The 19,631-nt window shown below is 42.9% G+C and overlaps 1 protein-coding gene across 2 annotated transcripts in view; it reads right to left on the bottom strand.

Moving 5' to 3' along the window:
- Nucleotides 1-239: 239 nt before the first annotated feature.
- Nucleotides 240-19,631, bottom strand: part of EVA1C (eva-1 homolog C) — a gene marked incomplete at both ends in the record, with an annotated part of 39,155 nt that continues 19,763 nt past the window's right edge. For both annotated transcript variants that reach the window (XM_080612650.1, XM_080612651.1), the window contains 5 exons: nucleotides 240-637; nucleotides 1,943-2,032; nucleotides 2,788-2,859; nucleotides 6,787-6,930; nucleotides 17,190-17,342. In XM_080612650.1, coding sequence (XP_080468776.1) covers nucleotides 240-637; nucleotides 1,943-2,032; nucleotides 2,788-2,859; nucleotides 6,787-6,930; nucleotides 17,190-17,342 — 857 coding nt within the window. The remainder of the gene's footprint in view (nucleotides 638-1,942; nucleotides 2,033-2,787; nucleotides 2,860-6,786; nucleotides 6,931-17,189; nucleotides 17,343-19,631) is intronic.

Below are 19,631 nucleotides of genomic sequence, written 5' to 3'. Positions count from 1 at the left end.
TATGGTAGTTGATCCCAAACTACAGTGAAAAGTGATTCATAACATGACAAAACTGAAAGCCTGTAAAAGGGTTTCTCACAGAATGATTTATAGACAGTCAAGGGCTTGAAACTCTCTTTTATTGCATATATTTCTTCTTACTTTACAAATAATTCTGTGATTGATACAAATGTTCCTTCACAGAAGGTACATTTCTTTTTTTAAAAAAAAGGGCTAGGGCATCATCCAAAATAAGCCATTTATTGTTCATGAATATAAAACGTATCCATATTTCTAGGAGGTGTCATATCCAAACCACTGTTCATCCAGATTTCTTGTATGATCTGCTCCCTGCGCTCTATCCTTTCGGCCAGTTCTGCTGCCTCTGTGGAATTGTAACCTGAGTAAGAAGGTCTGTAAAGTTCCACTATCCCATCCTGGATGTCCGAATCGGAGGAACCCTCCTCCTCCTCTTCCTCCTCCTCATTTTCACTGTTCCCGTACACTCTAGTACTTTCTGGCATTAAGGGATCCTTCTTTCTGTGCAATTTCTGGAAGTCTCTTGAGCACGACGTGCGGATCACCAAAGCACACAGCGTGAAGATTAATCCCACGCAAACACTGGACACAAACAGGAGTGCAGCTCTTTCAAGGTGATCTGAAATCAGGAAGCCAGTGCTTAAACACTTTATAAATCCCTGACAAATCCCAGCTGCAAAAGAAGTCAGCTGCCATTTCCAAAGTGCTCCACATTACATAGCCATAATGGTGGGGTGTGCTTGGGCAGATGGGGAGTTGGAGGAGGCCTTTTCCAGCATGCACCAAAACCACCCTGCACTTGCTATCTGAAGGCTGCCATCTCTGACATTTCAAATTACTGTGCAAAAGAACCCAGCCTCTTAATAACATTATAAAATAACATTATCCCATCTTGTTATTAGCAGCTTACAACATTCTCAACCAGCTACCAGAAGCATACCCTTTTTTTTCCAGCCACCCTGCCAAAACAGGCCTTACCCTCATGAAGAAGGGGCATGGGAAGAGAAACTCTGGGCTCTACAGAGCCACAGCAGCATCTCCAGGCCAGGCTGGGTAGGGAGCATTTTTCTTCCTTGACACAGCCTGAGATCGCTTCTCAGTATAGCAACAAGTGAGACAAGATGTGGCAACAGCCTTTCTCAATGGGTTGTAAAACTCAGCCCTGGCTGCTCAGGGTGCTGCCTGGGGCGTCTCAAGGATGGTGTGGTCTGGGTGTTTGGGGAGAGCTACTGAGGGCAGGCAGGTGACACAGCAGGGACAGTGTCTCACTGTGCTGTCAGGCTGTGGCCACCCTTGGGGCTGGCTGGGGAGGCCCTTGCAAAGGCTGTGGGATGATGCTCAACAGCTGCCTGGTTCTTGGTGTTTTCTAGAAGAGCAGCAACTTTAGCTCCAGAATCGCTCTCAGCCTTTGCTCACTTCCACAGTCTGTGAGTTCTCCTGTGTTGCTGGAGATCTGGTAATCACAAATTTATTTGCCTTGGTGTTGCTAAGTCACAAAACCTGCCATGTCCCATACCAGGGATGGCTGGGTGTGGGCTGGTTTGGTTTTGGTTTGGTTTTATTTTTACTGCTCCGTGATGATCCTTATATGTGCGCAAACCAACATTCCCAAAAACGGATGGCTCCAGCACTGCTCCCAGATCAGGTTTTCAAAAATACTGAACAACCAACAGTCCCCATTGAAAATATTTATTAAAAAATATCTTGGCTGCAGTCTCTTGAGGAGTTTGGATCCTTCAAGATGGAAAATATTCTATAAATATCAGTTATGCTGCAATTGTCCCATCCACAAGGCTGTGACTATACTGTAATAATATCATTGCTATAAACATGGGATTACCAGTTGTGACTTTCTGAAATAATCCTCGTTTTCCCAAAATGCCATGATCTAATGAACCAAACAATCTCAGCCTCAGTTTCCTACCTCTAATGTATGCAAATGTAGCCAAGTAGTTGCTAAAAATAATTCCATCTTTCTTTGGAAGTCTGGATTCCTTTGGATCAAGGTCAACACCTGTGACACAAGGAGGCAAAGCAAACTCAATCATATCACAGATGAGGAAGCTACTAAACTGATATTCACTCAATATTCGCACTATAACTTTTAAACTAACAAGTCTACCTAAGACACAGGCAGGCCAGTGCTGTGCCATAGAAACCTTGCAGGACATTATAGCAAACAATGGTTGGTAAATAAAATAATTTAAATATTGAAATAAAGTATAAATATCAAAGTATTGAAAATACTGGATGAAGATGGCAAGTTTATTTAAAAGAATGTATTACCGAGGGAAATCCCTTGCCTATTCCCATTAAGGCTTCAGAAATTATTTTACTTCTTTAAGCTTCACAGCTCTCAGATGGATTTGCCAGCCCAGTCACTGCAGTACACTCCCATTATTGGTGACAGCGAATGCGCATCAGCCATGTAATTCATTCAGCTGTGTTTAAGAAGAGCAGGTGTTGACAAAACTCTTGAAAGACTTCACCCTGAAACCACTGCAGTTTCACTTTTCCTTTTACCCAGTGTTCAACCAAAGTTAGAAGGCAGCGCACTGGTTATGGGTAGGTCTGGACAGCCCACTCATTTCGCAGCATTGCTATGACAGCAAGACCTGGCTCCCACAGGTCCCATCTTGCTCCCAGCCTGTCATGTTGCTCTCTGAAGGGAAGAGCAGCTGTTTGAGCAGGGTTTCCATTACCTTGTCCCACCTCCCTCAGACCAAAGACAAAGAAGAGCAGCAAACCCTATGTTTTGATGGCACGTACCATCATTCTGCTTGATGGAAGACTTGTTATTGGTGACCAGGGGGTTGAAAGCTGTCAGGATAAATTTAGGAACTAAAAAGACAAAAGACAAATTGTGTACTGTTAGTTTTAAGAACCAGATCCCCAGTTAGTTACCCACTCCACTGCTAGCCTCGGGTTTATATTAATAAATCGGCTTTGCGACAGTGGTATTGAAGGGATTGGAGCAGGCAGCTGCATCCGGAGACACGTGCCAGCCCTGCCAGTGTGCAAGCCCGGCCCTGGCACTGCAGCCAGCCTGAGCTTCCTCAGTGGCCCAGAGATGCTCACACCCAAAGGCTGTGAGCATTTGCAGAGGCAGTGCAGCCCCAGGCAGAGCTGTGCTGCTTATCCCCACCATAACTGCCCCAGCTGGGGCTGCTGCCTTGACTTCTGCTATGCTAGTTATGCCCTAGGTTATACTCCCTACATCTAACCCTGATGGCTGGCAAGTGCCCAGGAGAGGTGCTGTGACTGGTGACATCCTCCTCCCTCCACCACCCACCACAGATCTGGTGCACCAGGAGGCATGGCACTGGGATGCTGCACCATGGGATGGTGGTAAAGTGCAAGCTGCACACAGGGTTAGCACTGCCAGGGAGGAAAAGGAGGTGGGAAAGGGAATAAAGTATCTGGGAAGGAGATTGAAAGGAAAGGAGAAGGGCAAGGACAGGAGACAAGGGCAAGCACAACAGGCAGAGCAAGCCTGAGGGGTGGGACACAAAGGTAGCAAGTCAACTGGGCTACAGTCAGATGCTAAGCTGCATCTAGATACTGGTTTTGCATGAGGATAATTCACTGCAATTCACGGAGAAATGGGTAAACTCTTGTGTGATGTCCTCTGCAAAGCCTCTGAGATGAATGGCCACCAAGGAGGAAGGTGTGCAGGATGAGAAGAGATGCACTGGGTGAGATGAGCTGCATTCTTCTCATTTCTTTAATTTTTGACCCTGAGAAGTTTTCATATTCTTCTTCTAATAATTAAAAGAGTTAAAAGGAGGTGCATCACGCAGACATTGAGAGTTCACATATTCTGTGTCAAATGAATGGGCCCTTCAGATACCCAGATCTTGGCACCTGTCCCCTGTACTATCTGAAGGCAGATTGATTGATTTTCAGACTTATGTGAAGGGAAGAAAAAAGGAAGAAATTTCAGGTATAACGCTCACCTTTATCCCATATAGAAATATTTACCAATAAATAGTGTTAAGGAAAGTTAAATGGAAAACAGGAGACTGAGGTTTGCAGCTTAGCATAGTTTTTGTTTGAAAAGCAACTAAAAATAGCACTTCTTTCTGAGCAGAACTTTTCTTTTTGTGTGGGCTCAAAGTCGTAGCTGTTTCCTCTCCTGATGAAGGGATTTTTTGGGATATTTTAGCTCCTGTTTGAAATAGGAGGCCAACAGAGATAGGGAAAATGAGCTCATTCCTATTTTGGCTTGTACCTCATCATATTTCTTAACTGTTTTCCAGCAGCAGGATATTTGTGCTGGTGCAGGAGGCAGACAGTGAGCAGCCTGGTTTGTTTCCAAACTGCACTCTGGATCTGCAGGCCTGGCTGCTATGAACAATGTGCATGTGTTATGAAGAATGTCTGGGAAGGATGCACTGTCCCTGGTGCCCTCGTGAGACCTGAAGCTCCTGTTGCATGGCCTGGTGCCAGGCAGGGGCTCCTTCACCTATGCTGATGATCCTCCTGCCCCTCTCCTAGGGGAAACTTCCCAGGGCTTTGCTTGCTACAGGGCAGAGTACTTTCCCCATGGCTGCCCATTGGGTTTGAACAGCTATTTAAGATGCCATTCAAATATTTGTTGTAAGGAGATGTTTAATTCAAAATGGCATGGACAGAAAAAGCTCCTGACTGCTTGCATTGTTAATTTTCATTATGGCTTCATTTCAGACACAGGGACTTTAACTAGGATAGGCTACATCAGGTCGCTGAACAGAGTAACTGGTACTAGCATGAGGAATTTTTATCAAGATAATCAAATCTATACTACAACTTGTGCCAGCACTGCTTTGTAAAGTAGGGTAGGAGTCAGTCACCTACTGAAGCTGCCAAAGGCAGCCCACAGATGGACTTTGGCATCCAGGGAGCGCAGGTAAAACATGGGGCATGAGAAGCTGTGTCTCCTGAGAGAGGCTCCTGAAGTCCAGACTCAGCAAGAGCCAGATTTCACTTCATGCAGACACAAGATGATGCTGAGCAGGTCACTGGGGGCACTGAAACTGCGAGAAACCAGCACCTCCTGGCTCCTGAGGAGTTTTTACTGGCAGGAATTCACTGCAAAAATAAAACTGCAGCTGGACACACCAGCCCTAAATGGTCACTGACCACTGAGGTGGGAGTATGGCTTTTTTTCCTCACATTCCTGATCATAATGGAAATACTTTCAGATGTGGCACAGCCCTCAGAGAATGCGGGCTGCTCTGTCACCTCATGGGGAGGCCTATTTACCTTATCTTGGGAAGCATCAGGTTAGCAGGGATTTTGTAGCGAGGGGAAAGAATGTAAAATGTCATTCTGGAATATGCCCAAACTCCTCCCATGTTCACTAGATGATCTGTAAAATAATTAGACCTGCAAATCATTGGCTAATGCTTCAGATTGCACAGCTCAGTAGGATTTGGCAGAAGAAGAAGTCTTCAAAATGTGCCAGCAACACATAATAACACTATTTATTACCCACGTGTTTTTGCAAAATCACTTCACTAAACAACAGAATGCATAACCTCACTGCAAACAAACTTACACTGGTTTTCTAGTACACAGGTATGCAAGAAAATGATCTGTTATAATTACTCTTACTCTACTTAAAGAGAATTCCATTAACTCATTCATAAAGTTACTACAGCATGAAGGCAACCGCACAATAATATAAGTGCAAAACCATGTCCCAGATAACCACTTCTCACTAGAGGTGCAGCAAAAGGATTCTCATATGTCCCCATGTCACTGTTGTGACGCCCTACAGACAAGGAAGAGCCAGAAAGGAGCAGGGCTGGCACTTTTCTGACCAGTGCATAATATGCAGAATGGCAACTTGTTGAAAAAGCCTTTACACATCCTCTGGTTGAAGCAGAGGTACCTGAGAGACAATCACCCCTGACCCTCACACATCCACCCCACAGCTAGCCAGAGGAAAGCAGAGCCTTAGAAAATCTGTTTGAGGCTTAAGAAATGTGCAGCCATTCCTAAAAATGTGCAATACCAAAACAGGGCACTACAGTGAAGTTCTGAGACCCCTTTAACCACTTTTCTCTCACCTTTATTGATACTGCACTTTACTCTCCCATGGCCTCTGCTTTTGAGAAAAACAAATGTGGGGAATTCTGCTTTCCCTTTATGTAAATACATTAGTCTATGGTAAAGAATATGGAAAACTGTTCTCTCTTGTCTGAGGAAGGAGCTGAAGTGGGCTGCAGTCCTGCAAGGAATATATAACCTCAAACCTTTACTTTTCATGAGACTTTGCCCATGAGAAAGGAAATCCCTCTGCAAGACTGAAGGCTCTAGGTGTGCTCATGTGAATCAAATTTCAGGACTGGCCTTGTACACGGTGCTTCAATTATGCTGGACTGCTTTACCTGCACTGATGGCAGGCAATGGCAGGTTAATTTTCCTAGCTCTGTTGTAGGTGAATTCTGTAGAACAGACTCTTATTTTGACAGTATTTCTCAAAATCTCTGACATACCTTGTATTGTATTGTCAATTGCATTTTACAGGAAAAAACCTTGTAATGCCCGAGTTTACATTAGGTGCAGCTCTGCCCATGGGATTGTTCACATAGAATCATAGAACAGTCATATTTTGGTTGTTCTGCTATGGCTTTTTCACAGACTTCCTATGTTAAAAGGAAGGGGAGATTTAAGAAGCTGCTGTGTGAATGTGTGTGTGTCTCTATATGTGTGCACTATTTGGCATTGCTTTGCTTTGCAAGCAGAATGAGGGCTTTAAAATGATCACGCATTTGCTCTTACCACATGCATAGCTGACGTTCAGGTATTTTGTCACTCCAGGCAGGCACGGACTTCCAAAATCCTGGCTAGTGACAATGATTTTGCATCTCTGTTTCCCATAACACCTTTTTGATAAAACTTCCAGTGCCGTGTACGACAAACAGTCTGAAAGAAAAATGCATACAATTAATACACAACATTTGTGTTACCGGAAGTGATGGCTGCCATGTGCACAACTAGAGATACAAATCTGCTATTGATTTCAGGACTATGTTTGCCTAAGCAGAATTTCAGAATTAAATATTAAGATTTGTCAATGCAAGGAAGCGAGCTGCAATGAAAATATGAACTTGCAGCAAGCTAAGTACCTCATGCTGCCTTCCAGGTGCATACTAAGGTTGCAGTAAAATTCATATCAAGCTCCAAATGGGTGCCAACTATAAGACCTCTATGATCATGATGACTTTGACAAAATAAGCACATCCCAATAGCTCTCCACCTATTCCATCTCAAGATGAGTGTATAAATAAAGGGAGATGGAATGCTGTTTGCAGGTTCCTGGGTTATTGAGATGATTTGGCTGGATGCCTAATTTCAGTTCAAGTCAGGTGAGATCAATTTCTGTGTGTCACAACAGCCAGGGCTACTGTGAAGTTTGGTGTATTAAAGGTAGCTTTTGATTTGTAATCCCTACCTGTTGCTGGTAGGAGCCCTTCTACTGTGGCAAAAAGGTCAAAGTGGGCTCAATATTTAACCAGGGAAGTATTTGGCTTCTTCCTCCCATACCAAATTCCAGGCTGTTCTAGTAAGGCTGCCACCACCAGCCAAGTTGGCATGCCTAAAGCAACCTCAATGGCGTCTACACTGCACTGCCTTCACGCCCTAATTACATGAGGTAACCCACATCATTTTCAAAGCAGTTTAAACTACCCTTAACTATGTGCAGATGAAGAAAGTCCAGACTGCTGAACCTCTCCCTGGGTACTGAAAAGTATGAGCTGTGTGTAAAAACCTGCCTTGCTAACATCTGTACCCAGAACTGGTATTTCTTTATTAATTTCTTTATTATTTATTATGAAGACTGACACCTTCTACCACAATTTAGGAAAGAAGAAGACTCGATTAGCAGCATTTTGCACCAAAGCTGAAATTATTTGAGTGGCAAAGTGTGCATCAGACAAACTTTAAAAGAATTGCTTTTAAAAAAAAAAAGAATGTTTCCAGATGTGATTAAGGTCCCAGTACCCACATATGCTAAACAACAAGCCACAAAGCAAAAACACCCCTTAGTTTTGGTTTCTAAATAGAAAATACGCAGGAATTACAAGTCTGGAGTAAGCAATATTTTGCTGAAGCTGTCTGCTTTCCAGTCAGCTTTTACCTCACGCATTTTGTGACTTTCTATGGATGAAGGGTATTTCTCACTCTATAGTCTTCCAAGGCAAAGACACTCTGGAGGTGTGAAAACAGATTTCTCTGGGCATTTAAAGTCCTTCTTCCTATAATAAAACTCAGACAAGAATGGCATCTTGTCATCTTCCAACTGCTGAAGCTTATCGGTGCCTCTTTAGAGGAAGGAGAAACAATGCCTGCAAACACTCCGAAGGTTTCTCAAATCAATCTTGTTTGAAAAGAAAGAGGAGGCTTGAGACTGGAGCTCCTGACAAAGAAGACTGACATTTAAACCTGTGAAAATAGGGCAGATTTGTGATTTTTAAAGTTAATCATAGAATCATAGAATAGTTCAGGTTGGAAAGGATCTTAAGATCATCCAGTTCCAACCCCCCTGCCATGGACAGGGACACCTCGCACTAAACCATGTCACCCAAGACTCCATCCAGCCTGGCCTTGAACACTGCCAGGGATGGAGCGAGCTGACACCTGCACTAAGTCATATACTTCAGTGGAGCCATTGGGAGATACTGGGCTGATTCATTTGTTTGGCAAAGGGCTTGTGGGTTACCTTTGGACATGGATTTTTGGGAGAGCAACTCCTTCTTTGTGTTTTCAGAGACCTGAAATCCTAATACCTGTGTGTCCCTGGAGGCTGCTGGGCAGGCAGGGAAGGCTGACCCAAAACACTGAATAGTTCTGATTAACTCACTCAGCCATTTTAGTTTTCCTCCAGTTTAGTTTTTTAGATGAGTTATGATATATTTGGGTGGATATTTTAGGCAGCCAAGTAGCTTATTTTGGCAAGTACAAAAACAACTCAGGAATATCAGGAGGAATTATCAGATGATTCATAATTTAATAGATTTGGAGCACAACATCTATCTGGCAAACTGAGTTATGTTTTCTACAAAATTTCCTGGGAGCTACTCACAGTGTCTTAAAAAACAGGAGGCTGGTTTTCTATAAATTCAGTGATACAGTGAGTACATGTTTCATTCTGCCTTTGGCAGACGTTTGCTCATGTCTTCTGTGGAAGTTAATGGCTCCTTATCATCTATTTTCATGTTGGATTTGGCTCTTCTACATGAGGAGCCAGTTGTCATGTGCCTGCAGGCTCTTGGCAGGCCAGTTTCTGGAGAGCTTCCCAAGGCTTGCCTGGTGTCACAGGTGAGTAAATGCAAATCAAGGCAGGCTTACTTTTGCAGGACAGCACAGCCGCTAACTGGAAAGACCTATAACAAGCACCCTCCCCCATTCAACAGCTTCCTGTGGTCTAACGAGATCTTGGCTTTTGGTGATTCAGTCAAAAAATGTTCAATTTTCTTCTCTCTGGTTCACGTGTGTCCTTGCTATCTCCCCACCAGCTCTCCCTGCAGCTATGATGCCAGCTGAGCAATGATTTCAGCTCCGAGGAATTCTGTGTACTTAGTACCAAAGGCCACTTTTTCAACATCTGCAGGTTCGTCTGTACAATCTCACACGAGCAGACATTACAGAAGTGTATCTGCACCAAAGTCAGAGGAATCAGTGTGTGCTGAAGGGATGTTCAAACCACTATCATCAGCCAAAAGTGCTTGATTCTAATAGCAATCCACCTCCGGCAATGCAGAGCTCGTGCTAGGAACAACTTACCCTCCTTCTGGTTAAACACCTTATTGCAGTGTCCGAATGAGGAGAGGGTTCAGTCAGTGCTGCATTTTAAGTAAATGAGTGAATGGTCCATTGAACAGTCCCAAAGATCACCGATCAAGAGAAGAACATAAATATGCAATGTGTCTTCTTTCTGTATAAGTAATTTTTGAGCTACACATAGAATTATAGAATATTTTGAGCTGGAAGGGACCATAAGGATCATTGAGTCCAACTCCCTGCTCCTCACAGGACTGCCTAAAACTAAATAATTCATGTCTATGGAGCTTGCTAAATTGGTACCATACGTTTAAAATAAACTGCCTCTTAAAAGGCAGTTTATTGTGTTCCCAATGTGCTAGAAGGCTGGTGGCATCCACCAGCAGTGGTGGAAGAGGCAGCGGTGTGTGGCTGGGAAAACACTCCATTCTTCCTGCCTTTCTCCCAAAGTTGCCAGTTACACACCAAGACTGTTGGTGGATCTTTTGAAACAGACATTTATATGGATAGCATGGAGATACGAGTGTCAAGAAGAGGTTCTTAATGCAGTAATAAACTATCAGATCTGGCTGCAGCCATTTAACAGAGTAGAAAGCATTGTTTCTGGAGGAAAGGCTCTTTCAGCTCCCTAATTAGCTTTGTTTAGGAATGTTTTGGCATGCAAATGGCAAGCTACAAATCATGCAAGCTTTAATGAGAAGCAATTTGTCTTCTGGTTTCTTAAAGCTTTTCTCAATTCAGACAGGAGGAGCTTTCCCTCCCTTTCTTTCCACTCTGCCACACAAGACCTCCAGGTGATGGAGCAGCCAGAGCTGGCCTGAGCATCTTGTGCCAAGCTCTGGCTACAGCGTCCTGTCTCACACTCCAAACACTACTAATTGACGTCTTCTCCCACATCACTATGCACAGGACATGGTGGGTAGGGAATGTGTCTCAAACATAGACCTGCATGACATAAAAAGTAATGTGTTTGTGAAGGACCAGGGCACCCAAGAAAGAAACCCCTCCAGAATTTGTCACTCCAGTACTGGAGCCCAGCTGCTTCTTGTTTTCATTTCAAACTGCTGGCTTAACACTGCTTTATGCTTTCTGAGCTGTGTCTACCCGCAAAAGAATAAGGAGCTTGCTTTTAAAATCAACTGAAAGCAAAGATTTCACACTACCAAATTGGGATGGCTTGTGCTTTGTGGAGCCCAAATATCAGCTGTGGGGATAAGAATTGACAAGGGGAAACTATGGAGTTTGGAGCAAGCTAAGGCTGCAGACTCCTAAAGAAAGTTACCATAATAATATGGTAATTTATGCAAGAGCATGGCACACAGGGTCCTGCCTATGCATCAGAAAAGGGCCATTTGAACCGCTGATTCTAGCACAACCACACAATATGACCAGCAGCACTTATGAAAAGTGTGGCCAATACCTTTACATTCCAGGTCCAAATATTGCCAATAAACAATGCAGTGTTATATGCTAAAAATACTGCTTACTGCCAGCACAGGCCATTCCTCACAAGTGAACAGAGCACCAAGGCTTTCTGTAAAGCTGCACCCTCTCTCTCCCTCTCACTTCAGTGCCTGTTGTGAGGCCCTTGTAAGCCTGCCCGAGATTAGCCCATTGCTTGGCTTTATTTACAAACGGCTCTGAGTTCAGAATTCAGTCTGTATTTTGCACCAAAAAATCCCAACCCAAACTTGGTCCTTCCCTCCTGTATATGCACGGAGTGGGGGAACCACCTGCCAGCACTAACACAAGGACAAGAGACAAGTAGAGCTCTGTGCTTGGTGGCAGCAGCAGGAATAAGACTCCCTCTGCTGAAATGCTTGCTGCTTTCTTGTGCACCATTTGGGCCTGCATGTCCACAGGCAGGAGTTCCTTGCCTTGTTTTAGACTTGCATGTCCAAACAGTTAAAAAATCCAAGCTAGAATGAACTATACACAACAAAACCCCTGAACTGCTGGCAAATGAAATATTAATGGATGAAGTGATGTGCGTCTGAGTGTGCTTCAAGCAACTCCAAACAGCTGCTCAGCCGAAAGTGACTTTCCCTGTTCATCTCAGCAGAAAGCTAACTGGACTCTAAGAAGAGTGGCTTCTCTCTTCTTTCCTTCAAACAATCGCTTCTCATCCTGCCACTGCTTTGAACACTTTTTATTTTTGGGGAGCTTTGTCTTGATTAAGATTTGCTGGGGCCAAGGTGTGCAATGGCTCCTACTGGCACCTTTTGGGGCCCAAAACACCTATTAAGCTTCGCATTTTGCTCAGGCTGACACAGACAAGGAACTCTTCACATGTCTGCACACAGACAGTTGACTTTAGGATTTTTGTGGTGGAAGCAAAATTGAACAATTGAGCACGATGATGCTCAGGAATGGAAGGGCATACCCAGGCCTTGAACCAGTGATACTTGTAGTCTAGAAAAGACTTGGTCACCTTCTCTGTAGCAGCTCTGAGTTACAAGCTCTTTCTTCTTCCCCCAGCAGAGGACTGGGCTTAGTGTTTCTGTTAACTAAGTGCTCCTTGAAGTGTCTGTACTTTGATATCCAGCATTTTAGATGCATCTTAAATTTTGGCCAACTTACATGATTTGTATTTTATGGCACCTAGAAGTCTATAGCTAACATGAACCTAATAACTTCAGTGTGTAAGCATTTCTAGATCTGCCTATAGCTGTTCGTACCTTTACTTCATTTACATCTGCTCTCAAGAGACTTCAGCAAGAGACTGGCTCACACAAGGAGGAGAATGTATCTCTTAGTAAAAGAAACCCATGCTTTTCAATCACTGTTAGTGAATAAGGGATGTAGGCCCTTTGAATTGTGCACAGTACTGATACACACACACAAAAGGAATTACAGTATCACAAGATATTGTTATATATCAAATTATGTTGCTTTGTCGGGCTAGAATGAACCTATATGGTTTGGGTTTTTTAAATCTCTCTTTCTTGCCTTGCTAACATCCCTTCCTCTTCGCTGAATGTCATTTCACTGGAAATAGGGGATTAGAACAGAACCCAGCCCCAGTGTATGTTATGCCATAGTGCAAGATGTGATGATACTGCCTGAATATTCCACCTCCCCTCTCAACCTCTCAGAAGTTGGAACAGGTGAAAGAGAGGGCTGTGTTGGAAAGGACCCTATCTTCCAGCAATGAAGATAGGTAATTCAGGGCTCTGCTAGTCATTAGTGCTTGAGGGAATGCACATCTGACCAGCCAATGCACATCCAGGTGAAATTTCTGGGAAGGATATTTTTGCATTCTAGCTTGCAAGTTGCAGCTAGAGGAGACCCACTACCAAGCCTTTGTTCAAGTACTTTCATGTATTAACAAGAGTAATTTATGATTTGAGAAGTGTTTGTTGACCTGAATCTTCCTTATACTCCCTATGGTAACCTGTTCTGGCACAACTCTTTAACTTCTTTTGGCTAATACTTTTTCTCTTTCCTCATGCACATGTTAGTACAAATATAAAGGAGATAATGTTTCACAAAAGGCAACCACTCACACAGGAACAAACTGCTGCGGTCTCCTGCTTTGATGCTGGGCACAATAGATTTCTCTAAGCAGAGCCATCTGCTACAAAACTGCACCCATAAAAGTTTTAGTTTTGTTGTGAAGCTTTTTATAATCTTATAAAACAAGGAAGTTACTTTCTGTAAATACTGTACAGTCTTAACAGTGCCAGTCATTTGAACAGCTGCTGAAGCAGGACACTGCTTGGAGTTTTCTATTTTCCTGCAATGACCCACTGATATTATAATGGAAATAATTCCCTGTGCTTCAGTGAGCTCCATTACTTATGGTAGGAGCTTGCTTTGCAGAAGAAACTTTTCCTGAAGGCAAAATATCCTAAGAAAAGACCGGAGGCAAGATTTTACACACTGTTATTTGAAGTGGGCAACTCACTAGAATGAGTGGCCCTGATGACAAGTTGGAGAACAAGACCAGAGATATGAAAATACCACATTTAAGTGCAATTGTGAAAGTGATAAAAAAGCAGGAAAAAAACTTTCCAGTGATCTTATGTGGAAATTTCACATTCTTTCACAAATCCTCCCTCTCCCTCAAACTGCATCGAGCAAGAGGAGTTGTTCTAAGTGCAGCCTTTTGTTTCTGGCTGTTTTTAACAAGCAAGAGACATTTTGAAATGAAAAGTGCAAGTTACACATATAATTAGGTATAAGTCTTGGGACTGCCTTATCAGCTAAAGTACAGGTTAGAGATGTTCTTGTACCCAGCAGTTCAAATTTTTACCCAGATTCAAATCTTCTCTTTATCTGAATCAGAACAGGGACTTGAATGTATGTTTCCTGTAGCCAGCTCATAGGACAACTTTACTGTAAAGGCTTTACCTAGCAGGGGTGACACCTCAGTGCCACTGCTGTTCTTCCTCTATATTGAAAATGGCACCTACTTTACATTATTAAACTGGCTCAGAGAACTACTTCTAAGAGGAGGCAGTCACGCTACATGTTGAGCTGAGGCTCAGGATCCTACAAGGCCACACAGAGGCCTCAATACCAGAGGTGGATTTATATACTCTATTTCCAATATGGAGAAGAGCCTTTATACTAAAGAAATTTTACATTTTCCTGTGTTTCCTTTGAAGGAGGTCACGTGTAGTCACCAAGCTCTGGAGGTACAATTAATTCAACACCCAGTACTCCTAGCAAGACCATATCAAGTATGGATTGTAGCAAAACCCCTGAGCTCAACAGAGACTTCCTATACTTCTCATTATGACCTACAGATGACTTCTCTTAGTACTAAAACCACCCCAATTTCTCTGTGATGCAGTGAAAGAAATTGAAACGCTCAAGCACTGCCTTTACGCTGAGATGCACAAACATGGATAGAAACATCAGTGGATGTGTGTTGGAGAAGATTTAGGTTTTGGTGCAAACATATGCAAGTACATGGGCTCTGATTCAGGAATTAAGAGCAGCTTCAGTAAGCTTTCTAAATTGTCTCAAATCATTAAAATCACATTGACGTTCACTCCTTTCCTGAGAGGAAGGTACACAGGCATTTTAAAAGTCCAGTCACGCACCCGCTCACATCTGTATGTGCTTAAATAACCACATAACTAAGATTTAAGCTTGAGATGACAGATCTGGTGTCAATTGGATTTGGCTCCTATGTGCTAAGTCTTTTGTGATAACTGAATGTGTACTCCCAAGCTGCATAGGTGCTTTAGAAAATTATGCTCACTGCGAAGGTACCATGCAGGAGAAGACCAGGCACTTTCATTATGTAATGGGAAAGCTATACCAGGATGGATGTTCTGCAGATCTATCTTGTGTTTGCCTCAGGTTTTATACTCTCTCCAGCTACCACAGTTTTATGTTACTTTATGGAACACAAAACCAGCAACAGCCAGGGTGTTGCTCAAGCTCCAACGCAGGGGAACACAGCAGAGAGTTTTTTACTGTTGCAAATTCTTTCTCTGTTTATACTGGGAAACTTTATCCAGTAAGAAGGGTTTCCAGCATTCTGATCTGTGAACTCTAAGTGCTGACATTAGAGGCAAGTGAGCGATTTCCAGAGATGAATGAAGTGCAAGAAATGAGCATGACAGCAGCCTTTCTTGATCATAGAACCATAGAATCAGAGAATAGTTAGGTCTGAAAAGGACCTTAAGACCATCTTGTTTCAACCCTCCTGCCACGGGCAGGGACACCTCCCACTAAACCATGTCACCCAAGGCTCTGTCCAACCTGGCCTTGAACACCACCAGGGATGACGCATTCACCACTTCCTTGGCCAACCCATTCCAGAGCCTCACCACCCTTACAGTAAAGAACTTCTTCCTTATATCCAATCTAAACTTCCCCTGTTCAACTGAGCTATCTCTGCCCTGTCTTACATTATACACTAATACCACCATTATGAAAGATGAATGGGTCTGTCAGAAACCTGCTAAAAGGTGTCCTCCACAGAACAGCAGCTAGGCAGAGCTAAAGTCTGTGTGAAGGACCATTCAAGATAGCCAATGTGAAACATAGTTTTGGCAATTTTAAATAGATTCTTATCTAAGAACAGATTAAGAACTTTCAGCCAATACATTTTTAATAATATCTATATAACTAAATAGAAATACTGGTTTGCAGACAAATGGCTTTTAACAATACTGATCATTAAAGATCTCTTCTTGATGTTCAGAGATGCTTCTTATAGATTTCACTTTTAACATGTTTTCTAGGACTAACATTCAGAACGGGGCTGGCGTCAGTAATATAAGCCCTTCCCTCTGTGATATTGAGGGATTGTGCTGTTCTTCATGGCATGAAAATGTACACCTCCAGTGTCAACCACTGAACATATTCATACAAGCATCAAGCACCCTCACAACAACATACTACTATGAATTTAGATACTTAGTGGTAAAAAGTCGTAAGTCATTAATCATACAGTACTGAGACTATAACGTGAAGTCAGTGAGTGGTTACTGATGTAGACCAAACAACTACCTATGATGGTTTGGGTTCTTCTACCTATTCAAAAGGGAACAGCCTGTGCTTGGATGTGTTCACAGTCTGACCTAAGTAATATTAATATTATAGCAATATTAATAGACTCTTGTTATATTGATTACTAATATGGTGGCATTGATATTAATATATAAAGGGACGTGTCTCTACTAGTAATCAGCAGTGAGAGGGTATGTTTCTGGCACTGCAACACAGGGCTCCACTTTGGTAAGTCTGGTCCCTGTGCCTGTCTGGCCCAGGCCAAGAGCATCCTCTCAGCAACTCCCCATCTCAGCTGAGGAGCTAGCACAGGCCAAGGAGCAGCCCCAAGAAGCCGTCTGCATGCAGTCATCCTGCTTTGGAGGGTAGGAGTTCAGTACTACATACACAGGACATTGCTGCTGCTGCCAGAGGGAAGTCCCAGGCACATCTAATTTTCTAGTATATTGCCGTAGTCTTAAGAGTCTGGACATACAATAGCATCTAAAGCAATGGACCCTGGCCTACACACCCTATCCTTACAGTCTGCATTTAAAGCAAGGAAGAGCTGGCAGAAACAGAGGTCAGAGAAGAAGGTAAAGACAAGTTGTCATGACACTCAGGTTGCCAAATCATTGTCAGAAGTTGGAAGAAGAAGAGAGGCAAACAGTTGATATTTAGCAACTAAGTTCAGGATAACCAACAGCACTAGAGATTTTTAAGTTAATTATACTAAGTACTGATTAACTATATGAAAGTTTATTAGTTTGCTATATTTCTTACTCTATGTTTCTCCCTCATACTGGATAATTGGTTTGACTTTCAGAAATAATCTCTCATATTTCAATGATTGATGCTTTTAAATGCCATTGCTCTTGCACCTGAATTTTTCTCTCACCCTTCTCTCTGCACCTGCTTGGAAAAGGTCTATCAACAGTGTAAAAACATACCAAAGGGGGGTACACGCTCCACTTCTGTTGAACAGATGTTCTCCTCATGTGCCCATCTGCCATAGGTGGCAGAGTAGATGATAAGGAACTTGGACTCTTGACAGTGGAGTTTCAGTTCCTGGTTTTCGCATGCTGATTTGGTTTTGTATTCAGCTAAAATAGAAACAAATAACAATATGGTAGCATGAGGCAATTTACTTGGCTAAACTGTTAGTAGCAGCAAATAGCAGCATGACAGAAAACAGCTTTTCTGCAAGTTTTGCTGTGAATGCTATGGTGGTACTATCACAACCAGAGACAAAGCCAATAGCAAAGCGAGTATTTCCTAGAGCTGAATTGCTCCCATATGACTATCTAAAGTCTCCAGCTCCTCTTTGAATGGAATTAAAAAGTCAACTTTTGCCAATCTCTCCTAGTAGAACAGCCTCCCCCCTTCCTGCCCAATGTCCTGGCTTGCTTTCCACCGCTGCTGAGAAGAGGAAGCCTCGTCCTTCCCTTTTGTCTCCCCGCAGGACAATGTTGCATTCTATGCCTACTTCAGATGCCCGCCTGAGTGCTGAGAGCCTCCAACCACTCATCAATCATGGGGATGGCTGGCATCACTCGGTGCCACCGCATACAGCACTGAGCGAGCGCTGAAGAATGGGAGGCACAAAGGCATGGGCATGGGCTACGCATCCTGAGCCAGACGGTTCTCTCAGCTATATTTGCTTGACTCCACCAAGGTCAGCGGGTTTCCCTGGGCGTGACTATCCAGCACAGGCTCATTTTGCTGACAAAGCAATGTGAATCAGAAGCCTGAGAAAAATACACCCCCTCCCTTTCTCAGCTGGCACAGGCACACTGGCAGCACTCTCGGCACAGAGGTGGGAAGCCAGTGAGATCATCTTCCAGACAGCACTGCTTATCCCTGCTAGGGAACTAGTTAAAACTGGACATCTGGCCAAGGAAGTCTACTGCTGGTCTATCAGCTGCTCTGGTTGCAGCTTTTTACTGCTCAATTCTTGCCTGGTCTAGGTATGGTGTCAAACATTTTAGGGCAGATCAGAACAGTGAGAAGAATTTATTCTGCTCCATTTTCTTGTCCTTCAAAATGTGAAAACAGGAAAAGGAGGCTCCTGAGCTGAGCAGGAGAAAAGGGAAACCTTATTGTTACTGAGTGGTATCCCTGTGAGTGGAGTGTGTGTGTTGGTGCTGGGGGAACTGGAGAGAGAAAACCTTCCTATCTATTCAGTAAAGAAAACATCATTGTTTCATTTATAATAGAACAGATAAAAACAATGGGTTAATGTTCTTGGTAATATTCCAGTTTCTTCCATTAGAGCTCATCAGCAGTCACCAGTATAGGTCTAAAAAAAGCAACTTTAAAACCCATTTGACCTGCTGCAGATTGTTACTTCTGCAGAAGCATGTGCCATACCGCACACCCATGAGGATCATGCCCAGAAAATCAGTCAGAGGCCCTGACCCAAAGGTTGACAGCCTAAAAGTGGGCTCTGTGTCTGTATGGCTGTGCTCTGTGGCTGCTGCAGAGGCTATGGAAGTACCAAGCAACAGAAACAAAACCACAAGTGGTATAAAGTAAGGGTAAGAATATAACAGAGACCTCTGCAGAGATACAGTAATGATATTTCTAAATAGATGAAAAACGAAGAGATTCAGAGATTCAACTGCTTAAGTGACCGCTTGAAGGCAAGGAGACTGTAAAATAAAGTTATATTTGAGTAATTTCCTGAGTAAGGATATTTCCCACAGCCAAGCCTAACAATATTGGTATCTCACCTACAAATATAAATTTCCTGTCACATGAAATCATGTAATTTGCAGTGGAACTGGACTATTTCTCAAGTCTTAAGGCAGCACTTGCTGTTAAATACACTTTTGACTTACTTTTTAAAAATCCATATCACAAAGAATATTATATATTCAATGTATCTCATTTCCAGTGGGAAAAGCAGCTAATAGAAGTAACAAACAGGATCCCAATCTACTTTTGATTAGTAAAAAGAGATTTCTAATAACACAGATACAACTATGAAATTAAAATCCACCTACTGTTAATAACGCAGTAATTTTAATATATAAAAAAAACCCATTAAGATAATTCACCAGATCATTAAAATTTTACATTTCAGACTTTTTTTCCCTATGATTGGCCCAGTATATCTTCCTGGGAGTTCTTGTGTCAGTGCTTTGCCAAAGGGAACATTTGCCTACTCCATTCCTGTATCTCTGCTCTGACTTCAATACTCCGCATAAATTGGCCCTTCAGTTTGCTTACCACCCCATTCCTATTCCACCTATGATAACTATCTTAATGCTCTGATTAAAGAAAATACCTTTTGTGCCTTCTCCTTTAGATGTGGGATGGTATTTCTGAGTTGGCTGGTGGACCTACCCATAAATCATCATTCAACTATTTTCTTTGGGACCCATTTCAGC

The sequence above is a fragment of the Psittacula echo genome, assembly GCF_963264785.1.
Source record: "Psittacula echo genome assembly, chromosome: 3".
Classification (NCBI taxonomy): Eukaryota; Metazoa; Chordata; class Aves; order Psittaciformes; family Psittacidae; genus Psittacula; species Psittacula echo.
The sequence above is the reverse complement of the archived record's forward strand: the minus strand, read 5'-3'. Positions and strand labels throughout refer to the sequence as shown.